General features: G+C 40.6%; 1 protein-coding gene across 1 annotated transcript in view; it reads left to right on the top strand.

Annotated features, from left to right (window-relative positions):
• Positions 1-6,664, top strand: part of HS3ST3A1 (heparan sulfate-glucosamine 3-sulfotransferase 3A1) — a 99,214-nt gene extending 92,550 nt beyond the window's left edge. Inside the window, exon 2 of the mRNA XM_036094737.2 lies at positions 3,927-6,664. Coding sequence (XP_035950630.1) covers positions 3,927-4,548 — 622 coding nt within the window. The 3' untranslated portion in view covers positions 4,549-6,664. The remainder of the gene's footprint in view (positions 1-3,926) is intronic.
• Positions 6,665-24,854: the final 18,190 nt, after the last annotated feature.

Below are 24,854 nucleotides of genomic sequence, written 5' to 3'. Positions count from 1 at the left end.
GAGCTTAAGGCATATTTCGGGAGTGGGGGTGGGTGACAATAAGGGTTCTTTTGCAAAAAGAATTGCAGCTTTCTTAAAACAACAACAAAAAAGCAAGAGAAATCAGATATCTAATTATCATGTCCTTCCCCAAGGAAAAAACTAAACATAACCAGACTAAATATCAAAGACGGCAAAGATCTGAGAATCCCGGCATCCCTGAACTAGCTCAGGGTCAACGGCTTATTGCTACAGATGTTGAGGAATTTTTGCCAAAAACAATGACAATGGGAAGCAGAATGGGTCTTTTAAAAGTTCTTATATAAATTCCAGTTAGGTAACATACAGTGTAATATTAGCTTCAGGTGTGCACTAGAGTGATTCAACACTTCCATACATTACCTGGTGCTCATCACAACAAGTGAACTCCTTAATCCTCATCACCTGTTTCATCCATCCATCCCCCCCCACCACCACCCCTCTGGTGACCATCAATTTGTTCTCTATATTTAAGAGTCTGTTTCTCGGTTTGTCTCTCTTTTTTTCCTTTGCTCATTTGTTTCTTAAATTGCACATATGGGTGAAATCCTATGGTATTTGTCTTTCTCTGACTCATTTCGCTTAGCATAATCCTCTCTAGCTCCATCCACATCACTTCAAATGGCAAGATTTCATTCTTTTTGATGGCTGAATAATATTCCATTATGTGTATATATCACATATTTATCCATTCAGCAATCAGTGGACACTTGGGCTGCTTCCATCATCTGGCTATTAGATAATGCTGCTATAAGCATTGGTGTGCATGTATCACTTTGAAAATTAGCGTTTTTGTATTCTTTGGGTAAATACCAAGTAGTGCAATTGCTGGGTCTTAGGGTAGTTCTATTTTTAACTTTTTGAGGAACCTCCATACTGTTTTCCAGAGTGGCTGCATCAGTTTGCTTTCCCACTGGTGGTGCAAGAGGGTTCCCCTTTCTCCACATCCTCACGAACACCTGTTGCGGAACCAGAATGTTTACGAACCAGTTGATGTGATGTCTGAGACACACTTTAAAGTAATTCATTTGTGGAGGAGAGAGTAGAAATGGAGGGGGTTATGAATGAAATGAAATTGGCCACCAGTTGTTTTTTTGAAGTCGGATGTAAGGTACAGAGATTTACATTATAATTCTCTCTACTTGGGGGTGTGTTTGAAATTTTTCTTAATATAAAATTAGCAAACAGTATAGGTGGGACAAAATTATAGGAAATCAACAAAGGCAAGTTCACATAACACGAAGTACATTATTTTACCACAAAGGCAAACTAGAAACTCATAACCAAATTATGGTAAAGATGCAGTAAACCAACCATTAGAATTAAAAATAAAAGCAATCCTAGATTACACCTGGGCCAAAAAGGACATAAAAAGTACAAAACGCAATTACCTAAATAAGTATTTATGAAAATGACAACAGAACGTATCAAAACGTGAAATTTGACGAAATTTGTAGGTAAAGGGGGAAATAATAGCCTCAAAATGCTTTTATTACTTGTGAAAAAGGATTGAAAATCTATGAAGCATCCTGTTAAATGAATTAGAAGAACAGCAGAGCATAAATAGAAATAAAGAATAAAGGGAGCATTAAGAATCTAAAATGCAAATAAGTATATTTAAACAGATAACAGAATCTAGAAAACAGAAAGAAAGGCAGAAAATGGGAAATCCCTGGGGACTATAAAATTACAGTTCAGACTGAGGATGTAACTCACTGCTCAACTGGGTGACATAGAAACATATTAATTGCCAAAATTGACAAGACAAGGCAAGGTATTTACAAGAAACCAATTACCATGAAAGAAACTGAAAAGATATGTTTGAAAAATCTTGTTTCTTTCCTATCCTTACCCTCAAAAGCATCAGTGTAAGATGGCTTTGTAGGTAATGCCTACCAAATTTAAGGAACAGAAAATTATTTTGCCGGGCGCCTGGGTGACTCAGTCTGTTAAGCGTCTGACTTGATTTCGGCTCAGGTCGTGATCTCAGAGTTGTGAGATTGAGCCTCATGTCAGGCTCTGTACTCAGCGGGGAGTTTGCTTCTCTCTCTCTCTGCACCACCCCCCTCCCCCCCGCTCACATGATCTCTCTCTCTCAGGTAAATAAATGTAAAAAATCTTTTAAAAAATTAATTTGCTACTTAAACTTCTCTAGGATAGAGAAAAATGTGAAACATCTCTCAACTCATTTTATTGGTGGATTAATTCATATTCTAGCAATTGATTAAGCTATTGATCACAAGAAAAACTATAGGAACATCCTATTAATGAATATGAATGAAAAATCCAGAACAAAATAATGGTGAACCAAATCCAGGATGATATTAGAAGAACAATCCATCAGAGTCCAACGGAAACAGCTTGTATTCCAGGAATAAAAGTCAATCCAGTATCAGAACATTTAGAAGTTTGATTCCTCTCACAATGGATCAGAGGACAAATTTGGTGTAGTTATTGAAATAAATCCCCAGCTACATTTATTCTACTATTGATTTGAGCCACAGCTATTTCTTACAAAACTTGGGATTAAAAAGACAGTGCCATAATATCAAATAGTGGATGTAATGGTAGTACATCTAAATTGGAAGAATAAATAGGTTTTATCTCTCCTGCTCATCCTTTTTGACTGGCCCTGAGACTCACCAGTTCTCAGTAGGGTACTGTTTGCTTGACCTAGTGGGAACATCTGCTCCATCAAGACTCCAGTGGCATATTTTTTTTTTGACAGGGCAAAGTGATCCTAACCTTCATCAGGAAAAATAAGCAGAGAGAATCAAGAACGTTTTGAACAGCAAAGAGCTAGAATTCACTTTGTTGTGGGAAAAATACGATAATAACAACAGTTGAGCCCATGTCCAGACGAACCACAATCTGTAGACTGTTGTAGGGACGGCGTTTCAAGTTATTCAATAAAAGATGGATTGTTTAATAAGTCTTGTTTGTTACAGGAAAATTCAGAAACTCTAAATTTAGAGAAGTAATGTTGTGTACCAGGCAGTGACATTATGTTAAATAGAATTGCTTTGTTTGTAAGAAAACTGCAGAATGGGCTCGGGGTATTTTAATACCATTTCCTAGTAGTATGATCATGTTTATTACGATAGTCTAATTTACCTAAAGGATTTGATGAAGGTGATTTTCTGACAGCATTGTGGGTTACTGGTAAAAATAGATAAAAAACTACATAGCACTTACTCTGTGCCCCGCACTTTCCTGAAGTATTGAAGGATATTCTATTAACTTGCTTAACTGTCGCAACAACCGTATGAGGTGGATATTACTATTTCCCATTAAATACACAAGGAAGGAAGGGCGCTTGGGTGGCTCAGGGGGCTAGGAATCTACCTTTGGCTCAGGTCATGATCCCAGGGTCCTGGGATCGAGCCCCACATCGGGCTCCCTGCTCAGCGGGAAGCCTGCTTCTCCCTCTCCCACTCCCCCTGCTTGTGTTCCCTCTCTCGCTGTGTCTCTCTCCGTCAAATAAATAAATAAATAAATCTTAAATAAATAAATAAATGCACGAGGATCGGGTGCTCAGTTGGTTGAGCGTGTGCCTTGGGCTCAGGTCATGATCCTGGGGTCCTGGGATCCAGCCCTGCATCGGGCTCCCTGCTCAGTGGGGAACCTGCTTCTCCCTCTCTTCTCGGCTGGTGCCCTCTCTCGCTCTCTCTCTCTCTCAAATAAATAAATAAAATCCTAAAAAATAAAAATAAATAAATACACTAGGGACCCGAGAAGCTTGTGCAACTTCTCCATCTAGGAAGTGGGAGGGTGGGCACCAGCAGTTCAAGCACCCTCCCCCATCCAGAGTCTAGAGGACGCCCCCCTCCTTGGCAACGAGCTCTCTCTGTACAGCAGGGAAAGTCGCTCCCTTTTCAGGCTCTAACAAGCCCTTTTGCTTTCTTCAGGGACCTGATGCCGAGGACCCTGGAGGGGCAGATCACCATGGAGAAGACACCCAGTTACTTCGTCACCCGCGAAGCGCCCGCGCGCATCTCGGCCATGTCCAAGGACACCAAGCTCATCGTGGTGGTGCGGGACCCGGTGACCCGAGCCATCTCGGACTACACGCAGACGCTGTCCAAGCGGCCCGACATCCCCACCTTCGAGAGCTTGACGTTCAAGAACCGCACGACGGGCCTCATCGACACGTCGTGGAGCGCCATCCAGATCGGCATCTACGCCAAGCACCTGGAGCACTGGCTGCATCACTTCCCCATCGGCCAGATGCTCTTCGTGAGCGGGGAGCGGCTCATCAGCGACCCGGCCGGCGAGCTGGGCCGCGTGCAGGACTTCCTGGGCCTCAAGAGGATCATCACCGACAAGCACTTCTACTTCAACAAGACCAAGGGCTTCCCCTGCCTGAAGAAGGCCGAGGGCAGCAGCAAGCCCCACTGCCTGGGCAAGACCAAGGGCAGGACCCACCCCGAGATCGACCGCGAGGTGGTGCGCAGGCTGCGCGAGTTCTATCGGCCGTTCAACTTGAAGTTCTACCAGATGACCGGCCAGGACTTCGGCTGGGATGGATGACCATATAATTTAAAAAGAAAAAAAAAAAATCAGAATATAATATATTTTTTTACCAATCGGTAGAGAAAAGGCAGTTTAATATTTGTGCTGAAACTGTTTGTTTCAGTATCTTTTTTTTTTTTTTTTTGCAATGAATGTTAAGAGCGTGTTCTCACCTCCTCCCCCATCTGCCTGTGTCACCGGCCCGAACATTTGGATAAACAAAAAAGGAAAACCTCACTCACCGAAATACTTGGCAATTTTTGATTTCTGTTTTATGTTTTATATGCACAATTATAAACTCTGAGCATCGGTCACCATGAAAACTTTCAAGAAAGTCCTGAGGGTAAATCAGTCTCTCTGTCTCTGCCTCTGCCTCTCTCTTTCTGTCTCTCTTTTCACAGGTCCCAGATAAAACGCTCTCTCCTTACATTTCCTTCTTTTTTTTTTTTCCTGTGCCACTTCTTCAAAACCATTTCCCAATTAATAATACTCTAGGTTTGCCCACGATTATTCAGTTAACCAACAGTGCTTTCAAATAAAACACCTTCTTCCATCTTTGTGTGATGTGATAGAAGAAGGTAGCACATAGAGATTAAGATCCCCATTTTAGAATAAAGAAACCGAGTCTCAGGGAGGTTGGGCAAAAACCCCATCTTCCACTTGTTCCCTTTTTCATGCCCCTTCTTCCAGAGAGAATGAGAAGTAAGACAGCTGTACTTTTAGAAACAGTTGGCTAGTTTGGGGATGATCAGAGATAGGACAGAGAGGGTTTCCTATTTATTGCCTTCAAAAGTTCGAGGCCAGCCTTGTGACACTCGGTCATGAGGAGTCACCAGTGTTCAAGGACACCACTCAGACCTGGGCACAATATCTTTTAAGAGCCAATCTTGGCTCGTTGAAATGGCCTGAGCTATGGAACTCTCAGCTTAGTTGAGGTTGAGAGAAATTACTGGATTCTTATCTGGAGAACGAGATGGACAATCACACTAGGAACAGGACAAAAAGTAGTAGGATAACTTACTTAGTTGTGGTTTTGACTTTTTTTTTTTTTAAAAGAAAAACCCACTTCAGTAAGAGCTTACAAGTAGGAATCTCATTTTTCTTTAGCTCTCTTTTAACAAAGAAAATCCACTTCTCTTTTTAATACCTCATTTCTAATCTTGGAGCTAATACTAAAAAGATGAATAAATGTCATTATTTTTCATGGGTGGAGGACTATCACTTTGTCACTTTATTTTCCCCACTTCCTGTTTGTACCAAGAATAACGGAATATTCATTAATATTTGGAAAATATTCTAAGAAATACAGATGTGGGTAAAATGGAGGTTTTTCTTCTCCCATCTAGTTCTCTCATCCCCCATTTAAATAGCTCAAATAAATCAATAGTTTACTAAAGAGTATTCCTTTCCTCTCTGAGTGGGCATTAACAAGATTAGCATTAATGGGAATTAAATTGGCTTAGAGAGAAGCACATGTGCACGAAATATATAAAACATTTATAATTAGTCTGTCAGCAACATTTTATTACAGGTTTAAACCCAAGAGGAAAATGTCTCCTATCTCCTGGAACTTTTCCATATCTGCCAAAAATTTAAAGGAGCAGACACTACGGTATTCTTAAATAATTATTCTTTATTTCTCCAGTGTTGTCCAAAGAGACTAAAGTTGCTGGAAAATATGCAGAGTGCAAATGTGCATCAACCCTAAATGCTGCATCAGGTGAAATACGTCTTTCCTGAGAGGCTTAACACAGGATTAAAATGCAGGGAAAAAATTATTTAAGTTTCTAAATATTCCAACATTGCTCCAAACCTTTGAATTTCTGTATGAATATCCCGTTTATGAGAGTTAAAAAGAAAAAAAATCCCAGGTCTCCTTTGCCCAGTTGATTTTAAGGTGCCCTTAATTTTCCAACTCAACACCCTGTTTTCGCTGTACTTAAATCATCACTTTTAGAAACAAGATACTCATCTTAAACTCTTTGCATCTTTTCTCTTAACTCGTTTCGTTTGTGCCTCTGATCCTTTTCTAAGCATTTGCTTGGCAATAAGCAAACATAGCTTGCACAAGGAAAGGAGTGCATCTAACAATTGTATTGGGCAATCTTCCTCTTTGTGTTAAGACATAATAAAAACGGAATTGAGTTCAAAGCACCTCTTCTATTGTAGATTTTTTGTTTTGAAATTCGTATTATTTAAATAATGAATGACTCTAGAGCCTTCCAGGAAAACCGTCTAACCTCTAAAAGTTCATAAGAGTGTCAGAAGTTCTAGATCCCAGCAAAACATCTACAGATCTAGGGTCCACATACTCGAAGTTTCTTCCAGAACAGGAATTGTACTTACTCCTGCTATGTGTGGCTTCAGATTTCCTTTGTCCATTTAGCTGTACCAATTAATAGGTTTTGTTCTTGATTTGAACATCTTAGCCATGCTTCCTCTGAGCCGTCTGCTCCCCGGCCATGCCTACTGACCACCTACACTCTTCTTAGAGGTAGAGCATTCTCTCTCTAGAAGAGCAACTAGAGGTCTGGAGCTTTATCCTGAACAGTTTGCTCGTGAGGCCCTGTTTATGGTGTAAAATTCTGTAGGTAAGTAACTTTTAGGGGAAATTCATTTATTCTAATGACTGGAGCTTGATAAGCTGCTAGAGAATGGATATTTATTACTCAAGGAGTATTACTCCCACTGTACTTTTCCTAATTTCAAAGATCTTCAAAGTCAGAATAAACCTAACAGATCAAATCGCCATTTGGCCCTTAAATCCTTTAACTAGTTGCACGGGGGGGTTCAAACATGAACGTGTCTGGGAATTCTCACTCTTGATTTTTCTGTTGTTGTAAAGAGGATCAGTATCTCCTCAACACCTTCATCCGGTTCTGCGGGCTGAGATCCACCAAATCTGTTACACGTGAAGATACTTACAATTCAACGTGTGAATACATAAAGGTGCGTATGTAATAATGGTACATTACATTCACCTAGCAGATTACCTTTTCATTGTCCCTTAAACCAACAGCTGCTCTCCACTCTCAAAGAGTTTGACTTTCCAGATGAGCAAGTGAACACTTAGGAGAACAGTGGTTCTCCACAAAAGACGACTCTGCCCCCTGGGGGGATCTCTGGAGATACTTTGGTTGTCCCAAGGCTGGTGGAGTGTAGGGCGCTTCTAGTGGGCAGTGTGATGCCCAGGAGAGCCCTCCCACAGCAAAGAATCATCCTACCCAAAATGACAGCAGTGCTGAGATTCCTGGTTTAAGAAGAAGTAAAGCATATACCAGCTAGTGCATGTCTGAAACAGGTCTAAAAACCAGATTCTAATGAATGCTTGGCTGAGACTTCTTTCCCTCATCGCCCTAAGTTTTTCTCTTGCAGACCTTTCTTTCTCCCTCTCACTCCGTAAGTCATTCCATCATAGTAAGCAGATGAGTGTTTAACGTCATGCCTTGCCAAGAGGAGTGCGAACGAGAAACTTCGCTGAATTGGGTTTTTATAGCCGAGATCCACGAGCTGTTTATAACAAATGGATAGTTGCATTTCTGTGAAGTGGAATCCGTCAACTTTGAGTGGGAACATCACATGCCGATAAAACATTTTGGAAGGTGTTTTCAAGTTCAAGTCCTGCAGTTTCAATTTGCCTCCAGGACCGTGCCGTTGAAAGTATTTCTTGTTACCTGACACAACCATCATGTCAAGAGAGACAAGTAAATGGGTCCCACTTCTGTTAAACAGTAGAATTCAGATGGATGTGTTAGGGCTCATGAAGGGCCCCGAGCTGTTGAGTAATCGCAAAGGAAGGCACATTCTTTCTGCCGTATATTCTAGAAACCCCAGAATTTGGTGTCTAATTTCCATAGAATCAGGGAAGAGAAGAGCTTAGGATCACCAAACATGGGGAAGTGTGGCTGGGATTCAGTCCAGGAAAATTCTTCTTGTAGAAGTAAAAGACCCTACCTATTCTCCTGGTGTATCCTGTAATCACTGAAGAATGAGCGTTTTCAAACCCAAACCTCAAGCCCTGTTGGGGAAACATCCCATTATAGCCTATCTGGTCCTTGAAACACCTTCAAAGTGCAAACGGGTTTGCGTTCAGTCTCAATTCTATGGATGAAAAAGAGAGGGAAATTTATAAACCTGTGTGTCCCATCATGGAATGTTGGAATGGTAGGCCTTCCCTTTACAGCTTGAAGAAAAGGTGAACTTGGAGATAATCACGAGGCAGTACAACTTTATACAGAGTCATAAAATAGCGGATTTTAGCTATGCCAGGAGGAAAGAAAACTGAAAATAGAAATTCTAATATATGAACCCATTGTGGGATATTAAGAAATGTCAGTATGTCTCAGACTCCGTTTCAGTTCCTTTTAACTGTCCATTGTGTTCCTTTAATAGCTACATGCTCAACAACTTAGTCTCCTTCAGTTTTACTGTCAAAATAAAAGCTAACAATAAATGGGGAAAATACTTCCTGCTGTGAATCCTTTCCATCCCACAATTCCCGTGTCTGATGTTTTAGGTGCATCTGAAGGATCAGATATGATGAGGTATGCTACCCTTTATTAGCCTTGCCTGACTGGGATGTGATCAGGCTGGATTTTTAGCGCGGTGCTAGCTGATGACTCAGAAGAGGACGTTTAGGGCACCGTCTGGTCCACATATGGACAAACTATAGTCTTAGCTTCACATCCTTCCCGAAGTCACTTTCTAGTAAGCCCCGAGTTTTTACCACCCCTGGGGATTTGTCTTCATTGCAAACAGGACTAATGTGCCTTTTTCCCTTCCCACTTCCTCTCCGTGCTTCCTACACTTTCTAGTGCCTTCTCTCCATGTCCTGCCTGTGTCCTGTGAGTCCTCATATCTCAGCCTCTACCATCCTGCACCATGCTCAGTGGTGTCCACTTCCTACCTCAGATTCCTGGGGGAAATTGCTCTCAGCTTCGGCACCTCTAGAGAAAGGAGTCAGACTGCTGTGGATACCAGGATGGGTGGAGACCAGATGGATTTAACTTTCCCCAAGAGTGTTTATGTGAGGAAAAAAGGGCCCAAAGGAAGACGGACGAAGCTGAGTACGCAAGTACCAGAGCACATTTTTTTGACAGGAGAGGGAGGTGCTGTTGGAAGGACACTTTCCAGGAAGGCTTCCAGTGCCCCACCCCTCACCATACACCTGAAGAACAGGGTCGGCACCTTGGCGTTCCAGTTCCGAAGGCATGTCTGCCTCTGGTCTGAGCAGTGGCGTTTTCGCAGAAAGTCTTATCTAAGCTCATATTTCTTTATTTCGAGCCTGCAACAGCTGGTCAACCAGAGAACAGAAAGAAGCAAGAAAACTTTCACTGCCATTTTTCAGCACGAACGAAAGTTCTCGATCGCCTCCCATCAACTGATGCCTTTAGAGTTCGAACCCAGTTCTTCTCTCAGACTGTTTGATGTTACTCTTCAAATCCCAGATCAGTGCTCTGTTAGCAAAGACCCAACTATTCCATAATAACAACAACTTACTTTATATAAAATGATTCAAAGCATTTTTACATCCAACTTTAGGCTGGAATAGCTTCTCTGTTGTTGGTTTTCCTTTCTTTCCAGATAAAAAAAAGAAGTTTATATATTACCACATTTTTTCATTTCTCACAAATCACATTCCCCCCAACTGAATGACTTGCAAATCATATCATTTCTCTTCTGTGTGAACTTTTACCTTTTAATATTTGCCTGTATCCAAATCCTTCAGTGAAAAGTAATCTTGTGCCTTTATTTTTGTGTATTCCTCCTTGCTTTTCAACGAGACTCAGAATTGTGCCTTCCTCCACTTTTTGCTAACCATCTGGCCCCAGAATTATACCTTATTTTTCATTTCAAAAGTTGGCCTTCAATATACCTCCTTCTATCCCCTTTACTTTTTCTGAGGTATCTCTCAATTTTAGGAAAAGTTCTCTTTAGAGAAACATCTCCTTTCCACCAGCTTTCCAGCATATGGCGTTTGAAACTTTCTGGGCTGGAGCTGTGTTATCCCTCCTTACCCACAAAAGCGCAGAAGGAGCAAACAGCACTGGCTTCCAACTGTAAAATGATTTCCGTATTGAACACCCTCTCGCTCTTCTACCTAGCCATAAATAATGAGCTCTTTTTCAGACTCTTTGGCCCCTGCTATTTGATGAGGCCATCAATAAAAAGTTCTGTATCAATGGAATGATAAACTCCACTAGCCCGAGCCATATATAATGAATACCCAGAAAAAATTGGAAGCAGATATGTTTTTACCAGCCGCATCCTGCCCTCTAACTTGAGTTGCAAATCTCCCACGTGGTATCGATGCCCAGTGTCTGGTTTTCACATCAGTCCTTCAATGTGTGCCCTGAGGTTTCTCAGCCAGTCTGTTCTCTGCTTTTCCATGCCCGTTTATTCACTGAATTTACTCTAGCTCTCATTTGTCCAGCCTGATGGTCATCCATTTCACTATCACCTCTTTATTCCTACTATCACCACTATGATACTTTCTAGGTGTCTGTGTTGAGTGTGCTTTCCCCAATGTTCTCGCATCTTCACCAACACCACCTTCATCAACTACTTTATTTAAAATGTTCATCCATTCGCTGTTTGAGTCCTGAGATCCAGCCACATAATAAATCATGTGATTATGTATTCATTAGACTTTCCTGGCATGTCACACTTCTATATACCTTGAAAGGAAGCCAAGCTTTGCCCAAACCGCCCATTTTCTTGATCTTACTTTTTTTTTTCCAAAAAATGGTGTTCCTTTAATCCATCAGCTCTTCCTGTGCCTTAATGATGAAACCCTATGTCTTGTGGATAATTTGGGGAATAGTCTTGATTTGACCACAAATAAGGAAGTCTTGCGTGAATCATTCAGTACCACTGAACCTCAGGGGGTTTTTTAGTAAATAAAAAAAAAGATGCAGAGAATAAACTGTATTCATTGCAACTGAAATGTCTGGAAACGTTTTATGGCAGGGGCCATCACTAATAATAATTTTTCTTCTGTCTCTTAAAATGGTTATCATTAGATCAATCACTTTACCTATTTCCAATAGGCCATTAGAAACTATAACCAAAATGTATTTTTATTAGTAAGATTTAGTGCAAGCTGGCCACCAAAATTTTGTTCCCTCTATCACTTGGGTCACATTTGTCAGTGTTGGAAGAGTGGTGACTGCATTTGAATTGTGAGTTTCTTCCTACTTTCCTTAAAGTCCAGGCATTATCATTCCTTCTCGACTCTGAGACTGTATCTTTCCGGATCCTGAAAAAGTTCTGTTGGGGAAAAAAAAAAAAAGTCCTGAATCACAGTTTCTAAATTGGGCCTATCTTAATCCATCCATTTTAGCCCCTTTAATTTACAGACCACCCACCACCTTGAACAGTAAAATATAAAGAAACTCATTCATTCTTTTTTTTTTTTAAGCATATTTTTTTTTTTCAACGATTTTATTTATTTGAGAGAGAGAATGAGATAGAGAGAGAGAGCATGAGAGGGGGGAGGGTCAGAGGGAGAAGCAGACTCCCCGCTGAGCAGGGAGCCCGATGCGGGACTCGATCCTGGGACTCCAGGATCATGACCTGGGCCGAAGGCAGTCGCTTAACCAACTGAGCCACCCAGGCGCCCGAAACTCATTCATTCTTGTGCGAACCATTGCTTCCATCATTACTTTGATCTGGTCCAGATAGAACATGTCTTCCCTTGGACATCTGCTATTTTCTGCAAATTTTTATATCGTGGTTTTCCCCAACTCCTGCCCCCTTCCTTGTTTTTGCAGAAGAAGGAGGTAGGAATCTTCCTCTTTGAATCCTTGAATGCACCCTTTATAACCATTTGAAATTGGAGATAGTGTTTCTTGCCTCCTGATCAACCATCAAAGTGCCTTTTGAGTCTAGGGTTTGCAGAAAGAGTGTCATCGAGTGACCAGAAAAGGCAATTATCTGTTGCCTTGGCTCCTTGCCTATATGATCCCTACAATGAAATCCAGCCAGCTTTCATTTGTGGGAATTTACTTAGGTCCCAAGGTGTCTTCTGAACTTCTTTTTGCAAAAAAGGGAGGGTCATTTAAAAAAATTTTGGTAAAAAACATATCCCATAAAATTTACCCTCTTAACCATTAAGTGTATAATTCAGTGACATTAAGTAGATTGGAAATGTTGTTCTGCAACCATCACCCTCAACCATCTCCAGAACTTTTTCATCATCCCTAATGGCAATTTTGTACCCATTGGACAATGACTCCCCATCCTACTGCTCTCAGCTCCAGGTAATCTCTATTTTACTTTCTGTCTGTATGAATCTGACCCCTCTAGGTACCTTCTATAAGTGGGATCATGCAACATTCATCATTTTGTGCTTGGGTTATTTCACTTATAATGTTGTTCAGGATCATCCACATGGTGGAATGGGTCAGAATCTCCATTTTTAAGGCTAAATAATATTTCATTGTATGTATAGTCCACATTTTGTGTATCTATTCATCTGTCAGTGGACACTTGGGTTGTTTCCACCCTTTGGCTATTGGGAATAATGCTGCTAGGAACACGGGGGTACAGATAAGTGCTAGAGTCTCTGTCTTCTGAGCAACCACCAAACTGTTTTCCACCGTGGCCATGCATGAAGTTTCCGATTTCTTTACATCCTCTCCGATACCTACCTACCTTCCTTCCTTCCTTCCTCCCTCCCTCTCTTCCTCTCTCTTTTTTCTTTCTTTTTCTCTCTCTTTCTTTCTCTTCCTTACCTTCCCTCCCTCCCTTCATCTTTCCTTGCCTCCTTCCTTCCTTCCTCCCTCCCTCTCTTCCTCTTTTCCTCTCTTTTTTTCTCTTTCTCTTTTTTTCTTTCTTTCTTTCTTTCTGTCTCTCTCTCTCTCTTTCTCTTCCTTCCCTTCCCTCCCTCCCTTCATCTTTCCTTCCCTCTTTCCTTCCTTCTTTCCTTTTCCTTCCTTCCTTTTTTTAAAAACTAATTGTCATCCTAGTAGCTATGAAGAAAAAGGTTTTTTTTTTCTGTTCTTATTCCTTAACTCAAAGTCTTTGGATGCCCTTTTCCTTCCTCTTCTTCTTCTTCTTCCTCCTCCTCCTCCTCTTCTTCTAAATCCTCTAGGGGACTTTTAAAAAAATAATAATATCCAGACTCACTTCTCATTTTCCTTGCCCTTTTGTGTCCTCCTTCCCCTTCCCTGTCCCTCAGATGAAATCCGCTTACCCCATTTCTTTCCACAGCAGGAAACTGCTCCTCTACTTTCTTGAACTGCTTCCTCTTCTTTCGTTCACACTTCCCACAGCTTGGAAACCCCTGATTGTCTATCATGAAAACATATGGTGGCTTCATCTGGATGGACCCTGATTCGTCCCACATATCTGTCCTTTTCATTCTGGACTCTTGAAGTTGACCAACTGTAACTTTTTCCTCCTCATTGCAGTAAGCGTGTGGTAAGGACACCCACATTCATGAGCCCACACGCGTGCTCACCCACAGCTTTCCCCCAAAGACCACGTTCAGTCTCACCTTTACTCCAAGTATTGCCAGATTCTTGTTTCGAACACTGGAGATGCTTTCTTGTTGGTATAAAACACTCAAGAGACCCCTTCAACCTCCTCTGGACTTGAATGAGTGAGTGGTCCAGGTCTTTGACTACCAGCCATGACCAAGCAAGTTCCGGAGAGGAAACACGATTTCCTTCCTGCCACATTCCTTTTTCACGTCATATAGTCATCAATACAGTCTCAGGGATGACTTGTCGACCTCGCCAGAATTGTAAACACAGCCAGTACTTCTTTCCTGGGTCACAATTTCTCCTTTATTCTGAAGGGATAAGCAAAATTTAAGCCTACTTAGTAGGATCACTACGAATAAAAGTGATTCATCGTTTTCACTTAAAAAGAAAAACAACCAAGTGTTACCACGAATGAAGAATCTGCATGAATTCTTGCGGCTGTCTCTTAAAAAATACATCTCAGAAAAATGCCACTAGGAACAAATTCAGAGCCACCAGGTTCACAGCCCAATCCTGTCTTGAGATGGGAATAGATGCCTACATCTTAAGTAGACAACCACATCCACTGAGGTCCCACCTGCCTTGACATTTTGCTCAACTTCTAACAACTAGGCTCATTTTGATTTTCTGTAATCAAGCCTTCAATCTCAAAATACCACCCAGTACCTAAGTGTTGTTTCCTCCCTCTACAGTTGGGTTTCTGCCTTTCTACCCTCTTCCTCCAGTTCCTCCAGGCTCAGGAGGTGTGTCCAAGTCTGTCTCTTTGACTGCATTCCTGATGTCTGCTGCCAGACCTCCCTGGCTTTATCTACCTAGGCAGGTCAGGTGATGGGATAGTAAATTTCTTTTTGAGTTTGCCTGGGCACCTGACCTGTGCCTTTAATATTCTCTATTTATTTGATTATCTTAGTGATATCATTGTTGACCTATGTGAAAGCCAAGGGAAGCCTAATTCTAAAGAACATGTTTCAATGACCATGGCTGATTTTCATACATTTTCCAAGACAAATCCGTTTTCGCTCTCAAATTGAATGTGTTTCTTTTAGGAGTTTGAAGGGTAGCTTATGTGACTTTAGCTCCTCCCAAATTCATTGCTATTCCCTGGGTGGCTGTTGATTCTCTTGAAGGGTGTTCTTGAAGAAATCTCCCGTCTACCTGGACGCACAGACAACAGTGCTTTCTGTCCTCTCCTGCCTTTACCCTCAAGCAGGTGAATTTACCATGAAGGAAATAAAGCTCCAGCTTCAGGTCCCTTATTGGTGATAAGACCCTTAAAGAGACTTTACCCAACTTTAGAGCTGCAGTTTTATATTCCTTTCTTAAAAGAACACCTAAAATTGTCTGAGTTTCAGGCCGCCCCATGAAACCTGTCTCCACATCTGCCTGTGTGATTCTTCGGGAGGATAAATTTGCCACATCAGCCAGATATGATTTCTTCCCCTTCACCTCCCTCTTGACAGCACATCCCAAATTCCATCCTCCTTCAACCCCTCAGTTATATTGTCCAGTTCCTCTTCCTCTCTCTACAGCATCTGGTTGTAACTCTAACTTACAGAAAGGCCTATGGATCCATGTTAGAAACAATGCCAAGGGGTGCCTGGGTGGTTCAGCTGGTTAGGCGTCTGCCTTCAGCTCAGGTCATAACCCCATGGTCCTGGGATTGAGCCCCTCATCGGGCTCCTTGCTCAGTGGGGTGTCTGCTTCTCCCACTCCCTCTGTGATCTCTCTCACTTTCGCTCTTTCTCAAATAAATAAATAAAATCTTTAAAAAAAGAAGAAGAAAGAAAGAAAAGAAACAATGCCAAGCCAGTGCAATCAAAGTGCATTCTCTCAGCAACACTTGAAAGGAATGGTAACGATGCATTTTAATTGTAACTGATAGTGTCAGATAAAACTGATCAGCACAGGCCTGAACCCATGGTGATCAGGACACTAGATATGTTAATACAACCAAAAAAATAAAAATCACTGTACACCCTTCTGAGCCCCTTTTTCTAACATAAATCTTTATTACTGAAAGTTAGTGTAGATTTTTAATTAAGAGTGTGTGCCTTTGGGGACAGCTAGGTGACTCAGTTAAGCGTCTGCCTTCAGCTCAGGTCATGATCCCACAGTCCTGGAATCGAGCCCTGTGTTGGGCTCTCTGCTCAGGGAGAAGTCTGCTTCTCCCACTCCCTCTCCCTCTGTGATCTCTCTTGCTTTTGCTCTCTCTCAAATAAATAAATAAATCTTAAAAAAAAAAAAAACGAGTGTGGGTGTTTGATTTGAATTCTAAATTTGCCAGTGTTAGCTATGTGACTTTGGGAAGCATACTTAATCTCTCTGATCCTCAGTTTTATAACCTGTAAAGAAGGGGTGATAACAGTAACACAGCATAAGGCTGTTAGGAGGACTGAAGTATTACGAGAAATGCTTATATCAATGCCTGGGACGTAGTAAACAGGATATAAGTTTCAGCTTCTATTTAGAAGGTTTATGCACTCACTCCGTGTGTTCCAGAAAATGACTGTAGTTTGCATGAATATGTTTACATACACATGCATCCTATCTTCCTATGCACTCCCAGGCCTCTGCACACAGACTGCGCAACTAGGGATCACCACATTACACTTTAATATTGTTTTCCCTTGAATTAAAATGTGGTTCAGGGGGCGCCTGGGAGGCTCAGTCAGTTAAGCGTCTGCTTTCAGCTCAGGTCATGATCTCAGGGTCCTGGGATCGAGCCCCGCATCGGGCTCCCTGCTCAGCGGGGAGTCTGCTTCTCCCTCTGCCTCTGCCCCTCCCCGCCACTTGCTCTCTCTCTCTCAAGTAAATAAATAAAATCTTTAAAAAATAAGAAAATAAAAGACAGCTCAGATACACACAGAAGGTTTCCAAACCTTAAATCTGCCTAATAACTAAGTAGAAATCAAAAGGAACAAGGAGGAAAAAGAAAAGAAAAGAAAAGAAAAGGAGCGAGGGATAATTTAAACTCACTGAAGGAGTTAATGTTTATCACTCCATAGTTGCATCCCCATATTTCGCAGAAACAAGTCATGGACAGGAAGGACACCAGCTTCCTCATCAAGTCATCCAACAGAAGGTGAACACCTGGGAACCCCAGCTGGCTCCATCGGGAGAGCATGTGACTCTGGACCTCAGAGTCATGAGTTTGAGCGCACCATAGGGGTAGAATTTGCTTTAAAAATTTTTTTTTAAAAAGAAGGTAAACACTTGGGGTTACTTGGTAGAGTGACCCACGGGTCTCCCCACTGCAAAGTTATGAGGCTCTGGAAGGAGCACCCCCTAACCAGCCCTGGAGTTTTGCTCTGTCTGGCACGATCCTGTGACTTTCCATAAATTCTTCGAGTTTTCATTTGCTCTTCAGGGAGTAGATTAAATGGTTTTGAAGGTCCCTACCAGCTGTGAGCAAATATGAATGCAAGTTTCATCAAACTGTTTGCTTGGGGAATTCTAGTTGATGATACATTTCACTTGTAGAACACTTTAGGGTTTGCACAAGTCTTTTAATGGCACAGACTACATTTTTTTTCTTCTTGTAAGAAGATTTTACTTATTTATTTGAGAGAGAGAGAGAGAAAGAGCGCACCACCAGGGGGGAGGGGCAGAGGGAGAGGGAGAAGCAGACTTTCACTGAGTGAAGAGCCTGACGCTAGGCTTGATCCCAGGACCCCGAGATCATGCCCTGAGCCAAAGGCAGACAGACGCCTAACTGACTGAGCCACCCGGGTGCTCCCATTTTTTTTCTTTTGCAGTCAGTGTCCCTAAAGGTGGAATATTCCATCTTCATCACTCTACACTTCTAAAACACCTAAGTTCAACAACACTTCCTCAGTAACACCTTGGTAGCAACATGGCAGAGTATTTTCTTCACTTAAAAAAATCATTTCATGGGCACCATGATCAAGTAGATTAAGTCGTCTATGCCACACCCCACTTCCACAACCGTCTAGTCTAGAAACAACTTAAACACAGATTTTTTATTTTCATTAGCAGAGGAAGAAAGATGGAGATAATGAAGTTAAAAATCTGTTGATTTTTTAAGTGATAAGCTTTAGGGAAAAAAGCTTGATGGGACATGATTCATATCCTGGCAAGGGTGCTATTCAACCCCAACTACTATAAAAACTAAGTGAATCAGGTCAGACTCTATTTTGGCTCAGGTCATGATCTAAGGTCCTGGGATGGAGTCCGAATCACGTGGTATTGCGCCCGGCTCTGCAATCAGCAGGGAGTCTGTTTCTTCCTCTGCTCCTCTCCCTGCTTGTGCTTGCTCTCTCTCTCTCAAATAAATAAATAAAATCTTTTAAAAACTAGGTTATTCAAATGGGGATGCTCTGTTTGTCAGAATGTTTTGAGGTCATGGAACAAATTCACACCTACAGTTGCACAACTTCAACATGATGAAAATGGTCTTTAGCAGTGGTTTCATAAGATGAAGATATTTACCATGAAGTAGGACTTCTATACTATGAAATAAAACTTTACAAGGCTCCCAGCTTTTATAGACTAGGGCGATTAGCATTTAATGCATCTATCAAGTTGGTGAAACAGTTTTAGCTTCCCTGCCTTTTCTTAAATTAAAAGTTGTAGCTTTCCAAGGGCAAATGTGGGCTTCCCAGGGATTTTTTTGTAAATATATTAAGGTTCATAAAAAACAAGCAAATTAATAGTTTCCCTTAATGGTTTGGTTCAGTTAAGCCAATTGTACATTTTTGTTTATTTTCTTCCCCCTGTAGTGGAAAGGGAACTGAAAGATCATTTGTGGTGGTGGATGGTGATTTGATGCAATTTGTTTTCTCATATTTCTTGAAGTAGTAATTATATTTATGCATATGCTATATTAAGGAGGCACTCTATTTGAAGTTCCAAGTTGTTTGACTATATTTGATGATCATTAAAATTTTTATAAAGCTCCTTTCAAAGCTCCTTTAAAATATTTTTCTATGACTAAGTCATCAAAAAGGTAGCTTTTATGTGCTTCAAGTCTTTGAATTTTTTTTTAGTATTGCAAATTTTGTCCCATCTGAGAGAACTCACCAATTTCTTTCTCTGAGGAAATGTAGATTCTTATCCTGTTTTATGTCCATCATTCTTGATTATTTCTTACAACAGTTGCAAAGGTCTTTTATTCAAAATGCTTCTCTGAGAATTTTCTTAATTCTGTGACTTTTCTACTCTAGTAACTTAAACTGGGAACTGTTTTATGTATTAAATGTAAATTCACTGTGACAAAACTACCAGGAAAAGTATAGACAATAACAACAAATTACAAATTTAAACTTAAAGTTGGAAAAATCCCATTTTAAATGTATTTATTAAATTGCATCACAACACTAGGTTTTCTGTCTCCTCTTACTTAGCTTTTTTCCTCATGAGCAAAAATATGTATGTTTTCTACAATAAAGGTTTAAAGAGTTTAAAACATCTGTCTTCACATAATGTTTTGTTGGACATTTTCCCTTCAGTGTTATTTCTGTTTAAGAAAATAAATTTGGCTTGTGTTTTTATTTTACTTAATAATAAAATGCTCAATTTCATACAACACAGGTTAGTTGCTCTCATCTATTGATGCTTATTTATAGAACATAATGCTTAAGGATACCAATATTACTGCTGGGGTAAACATTATTTCAACACTAAAGTTAGTCTTATGTTCTTTAAAATGAAAATTATAAAAACTTTAGACTTGCATATATTCTTTTCTTTCCTTAAAATCAACTGTGTCTAACTTTCTTTCAATCCAAAAGCAAGACATGGCAGGGTTTGGGGTTTTTGATAAAGCAAAAATTAATATTAGTTTATTTATGTTTTATTCATTTTATTCTTTTGGATTTCAAAAATACTTTTTAACAGCTCTATTGAAATACAATTGAATATAATAAACTATACATGTTTAAAGCATATGATCTGATAAGTTTGAGATATGTAAAAGCCCATGAAACCATCATCATACTCAAAACAACAAATATACCCAACATTCCAAAAAGTTTTCTATTTCTTCTTATAGTTCTATCAGATTTTGTTTCGTACATTTTAAAGTTCTGTTATTAGGTATATACACATTTAGGATTATTATGTACCTTTGATGAATTGGCCTCTTTACCATTATGAAATAGCCTTCTTTATCCTTGGTAATATACTTTTCTTGGAAATATACTTTATCTAGAATTAATAGTCATTCAAGGTTTTTTGATTAGCTTGGTAAGTCCTTTTTCCTCCCATTCTTTTTCTTTTAATCCATTTGTGTCAAAATATTTGAAATATTTGTCTTGTAGGTAGTATATATTTGGGTCTTCCTTTTTTAGCCATTATGACAGTCTCTGCAATTTAATTGAGGTAGTTAGACCATTTACACTTAATGTGATTATTGATATAGTTAGGTTTAAATTTGTCATCTTGATATTTGTTTACTATCTGACTCATCTGTTCTTTGTTCTTTTCTTTGTGTATTTATGCCTCCCTTTGGATTAACTGACTATTTTTTATGATGCCATCTTGTCTTTGTTGGCTTTTGGAGTGGATCACTTAGCATAATGAGTTTTGTTTTGTTCTTATATGAGATGTCCAAGAAAAGTGGGATTGTCACATTGTCTAGTCTTTATAGTTTCATGACAAAAACAAAAGAACTGTGTTTCTAGCATTAAATCCTACCTTCCATCTGCTTGTTATTATGGTTGATCACATGTGGTTTAAATGAATATGTGTACATACACACACACACACACACACACACACACACACACACACTTTATTTCTCCACTGCTCTCATTTGGTCTTGTACATCTCTAACTCTGTCCTGGGATCTCATCACTTTAAAAAGAACTCAGACTTAGGAACCTTGGGAATTTGGGTCACTAAGCTTACTTCCAAGGTTTGTATATTAGTTTCTTAGGGCTGCCCTAACAAATGACCACAAACTGAGTAGGTTAAAACAGAAATTTGTTCTCTTACAGTTAAGGAGTCCAGAAGTCTGAAATCAAGGTGTTGGCAGAATTGGTTCCTTCTGTAGGCTCTGAAGGAGAATCTGTTCCATGCCTCTCCTACCTTCTGGTGGTTTCCAGTATCCTTGTCATTCCTTGGCATATCACTGAAATTTCTGCTTCTGTCTTCATATAGCCATCTTCCCTCTCTGTGCTTCTGTATCCCCTCTCCGTCCAAATTGCCCTATCCTTATAAAAACACGAGTCATTAGATTCAGGGCCCACCCTAATCTAGTATGCCTTCAGCTTTTCTTTTTTTAATTGAAGTATAATTGATATGTAGCATTATCTTAGTTTCAGGTATAAACCATAATTATTCAATAATTGTATACATTGTGAAATGATTACCACAATCAGTTAACATGCATCCTTTAACAGTTAATCTAGTTAACATCATACATAGTTAAATTTTTTCTTATGATAAGAACTTTTAAGATCTCCTCTCCTAGCCAACTTTTAAATATATAATACAGTATGATTAGCTATAGTCACCATGCTGTAGATTACATCTCCATAATGTATTTGGAGGTAGAAGTTTGTACCTTTTGACCAACTTCTAGAAACTAGAAGTTTGTACCTTTTGACCAATTTCACCCATTTCATTTACTCCCCACCCCCTACCCTTGGCAACCACCAGTCTGGTCTCTGTATCGATGAGCTTATTTTTTTGTTTGTTTGTTTGCTTGCTTGCTTGCTTGCTTAGATTCCACATATAAATGAAATTATATGGTATTTGCCTTTCTCTGACTTATTTCATAATGCCCTCTAGGTCCATCTATATGATCAGAAATGGTAAGATTTCATTCTTTTTTTTGTGGCTGAATAGTATTCCATTGTGTACGTATTCCACATTTGCTTTATTCTTTCATCTATTGATGGACACGTATGTTGTTTCCATATCTTGGCTATTGTAAATAATGTTGCAATGAACATGGAGATGCATGTATTGTTTTGAGTTAGTGTTTTCATTTTCTCTGGATAAATACCCAGAGGTGGAATTGCTAGATCATATGGTAGTTCTATTTCAAATTTTCATCACTTTTAAATAGGATGACCTCATCTTAACTTGATTACATTCTCAAAGACCAAATGGAACCTTATTCACAGGTAACTGTGATTATGATTTCAACAAATCTCGTTGGGGAGACATAATTCAATCCCAAGCAGTACATAAATTCAGAAGACTTAAAATAAATATTTACTGAGTTACACCGAATTCACCATAGACCAATGATTTGTTCTTTCTGGGTTGCGTGTGTGTATGTTATCTATTGCTGCAGAACAAATTGCCACAAATTTATTATCTCATAGTTTCCATGGATCAGAAGTCCAGGCACAGCTTAGTTGGGTCTTCTGATTGGAGTCTCACAACGTTGCAGTCAGGCAGGCTGCCTGCGTATCTGGAAGCTAGTCTAAGAAAGAATCTCCTTCCAAGCTCATACAAGTTGTTGGCAGAATTTTTTTTAGGGGCACCAAAGACCCAGTTCTTGCTGACTAAGAGCTGGAAGCCACTCAGCTCTTAGAGGCCACCACAGTTTCTTGCCCTGTAGATTTCCTTAACATGCCTGCTTACTTTATCAAGCCAGCAAGGAGAGTCTCAAGAGTGAGTCAGCTAGCAAGGTGAAATCTTATATCGTGTAACATAATCACAGGAATGAGATCCATAACCTTTGCCATATTCTGTTGGCTAGAAGCAAGTCCTGACCACACTCAAGGGGAGGGGATTACCCAGAGGCATGTACACCAGGACGTGGGGATCTTGGGGGACCCATTAAAGTCTGTCTGCCATATGTTTCCTTGCCTGATGAATGAAGGGACAAAAGGTGGTGTCAGGGTTTCCTTCAGCCCTTGTATCTAAATGTCTAGGGAGATCCTTCACCCCTAAGTTTGCATCTGCTGGTAACCTCTTTCCCCATCCATCACGTCCCACTTTTGACTTCTAAGCACAGAGCCATTTATAACTGTATCCATGTTTTTGTCAATGAAAGACCCAGACTTCTCAACTACATTTGCTAAGATTGGTAACCATTCATAGAAAGGCTTCTTCAACCAACATAAGGTGACTTTTAATTCCTGCATAAAACAAGACTTTCACTTTCCTCTGAGTAGAATAACTTGAATTTATAGCACTCTTGACTTATTTATTTTTTTCTTGATACACTCTCTTGTGGAGTCTCTTGAAGAATAAGAACACTTTCTTTGCTGATCTGAGGTTATCCTCAAGTCCCTTGCTTCTGAAAAGGTGAATTACAGAGCTATGACTTTTTGATATAACTTACTGATGGTCGAGAAGGTCCCTATCCTGGACTGCTTTAATCAGACCCGGTCTCCACGTGACTCTTGCTTAGAAGGCTTGTTTCATAATCCTCCTCTTGTCATTTGCCACTGGATTCCCTTTGCTTACCCTGCCACCTTCTCTTTCCTCCTCTCTTCTCTCCTCCCCAGCTACAACCAACCCAGTCTTGCTGCAGCTACATCATTCAAATAAAACAGTAGCAAAATAACACACACACACACACATGCACACACACACACACACACAAACCCTGAAGAGCCCACTGCCTTTCTTTATCTTTTCTCATATCCCTGTTGGTGCCCTCCCTCTTCATCCTGTCCCAGCACCGCTGCAGCTAATTATACACCCACCCTCCTTTTTACAATAGCATTTCTAAGTTAAAATGATGCTCTCTGGGAGAGAAGAGCTCAGAACTTACATGTCCCTACCTCAAGTCTCCTGCTGAGCTGCCACTCTGGTCAGTGCCCATACACTTGGGCAGCCTTCTTCCTCCCCTTCCTCCCCATCCCCACCCCCACCCAGGACACCAGGCTCTTTAACACCTGGGCTAATTTGACAGGGCAGCTCCTGAAGCCCTAATACCCTCTTCTCTCTTCCTCAGCCTGCTCTACGACTCCATGCTCACCCCCACCCCACATCTTGTCTCATTGGTGAGAGAAAGACGTTCTCAAACCTGAGATACAGCAATACAGAGCTAGATCAGTTTTCATTGAGATTTCAGTTAAATACTTCTGACTGGGGGCCAGTATCTGTTGAAACTCTTCCTTGAACCGCCAGCCTCACAACAGTGAACCCATTCCTCAGTGCAGTAGTATTTGACTGTACCTTCGTAGGATGGATGGGATTATTTTTTTTAAAGATGTATTTATTTATCGTAGACAGAGAGAGAGTGGGGGGGAGGGGCAGAGGGAGAGGGAGAGAGAAAAATCTCCAGCAGACTCCCTGCTGAGTGCAGAGTCTGACGCAGGGCTTGATCTCATGACCCTGAGATCATGACCTGAGCCAAAGTCAAGAGTTGGAGGCTTAACAGACTGAGCCACCCAGGTACCGCTGGATAGGGTGATTTTTGGTGGTGTGAGGGCAAGAGACAGTGTAGTGCCACCACAGAGGAGCTTCTCAGAATACATTAGTTAATAAATGACTTTATTGTCTCAAGTCACTAGTGAAGTATCAACAGAGTTGTGCGAATGGAGATTACGTGGGTCACCTGCCCCGTATGCTCCCTCCATATCCCACAGAAGACGTCACTGATTGATCACAGTACTTTGACATATCAAACCCCAATTTGCCCTGAAAATCCTCCCCCACCGCATGCTTTGGGAAGCTACTACCAATTGATTAAAGCTGAAATCTCTTTGCCATCCCTGCTTTAGAGCTCAGGGTATATAAAGGGATAAAATGCAGAAAGAGGCTTATAAAGGAAACGGACAGGATTACAGGGATCTCAAATGACAGCTCACTCTTTCTTACAGTATGATTAACTTCACCACACTTCAGCCTCCCAGCCCTATAACTGAAATACAGGTACCCAGAAGATATCTGGGTACACTGAGATCA

The sequence above is a fragment of the Halichoerus grypus genome, chromosome 2 (assembly GCF_964656455.1).
Source record: "Halichoerus grypus chromosome 2, mHalGry1.hap1.1, whole genome shotgun sequence".
In the NCBI taxonomy this organism is placed as follows: Eukaryota; Metazoa; Chordata; class Mammalia; order Carnivora; family Phocidae; genus Halichoerus; species Halichoerus grypus.
The sequence above is the reverse complement of the archived record's forward strand: the minus strand, read 5'-3'. Positions and strand labels throughout refer to the sequence as shown.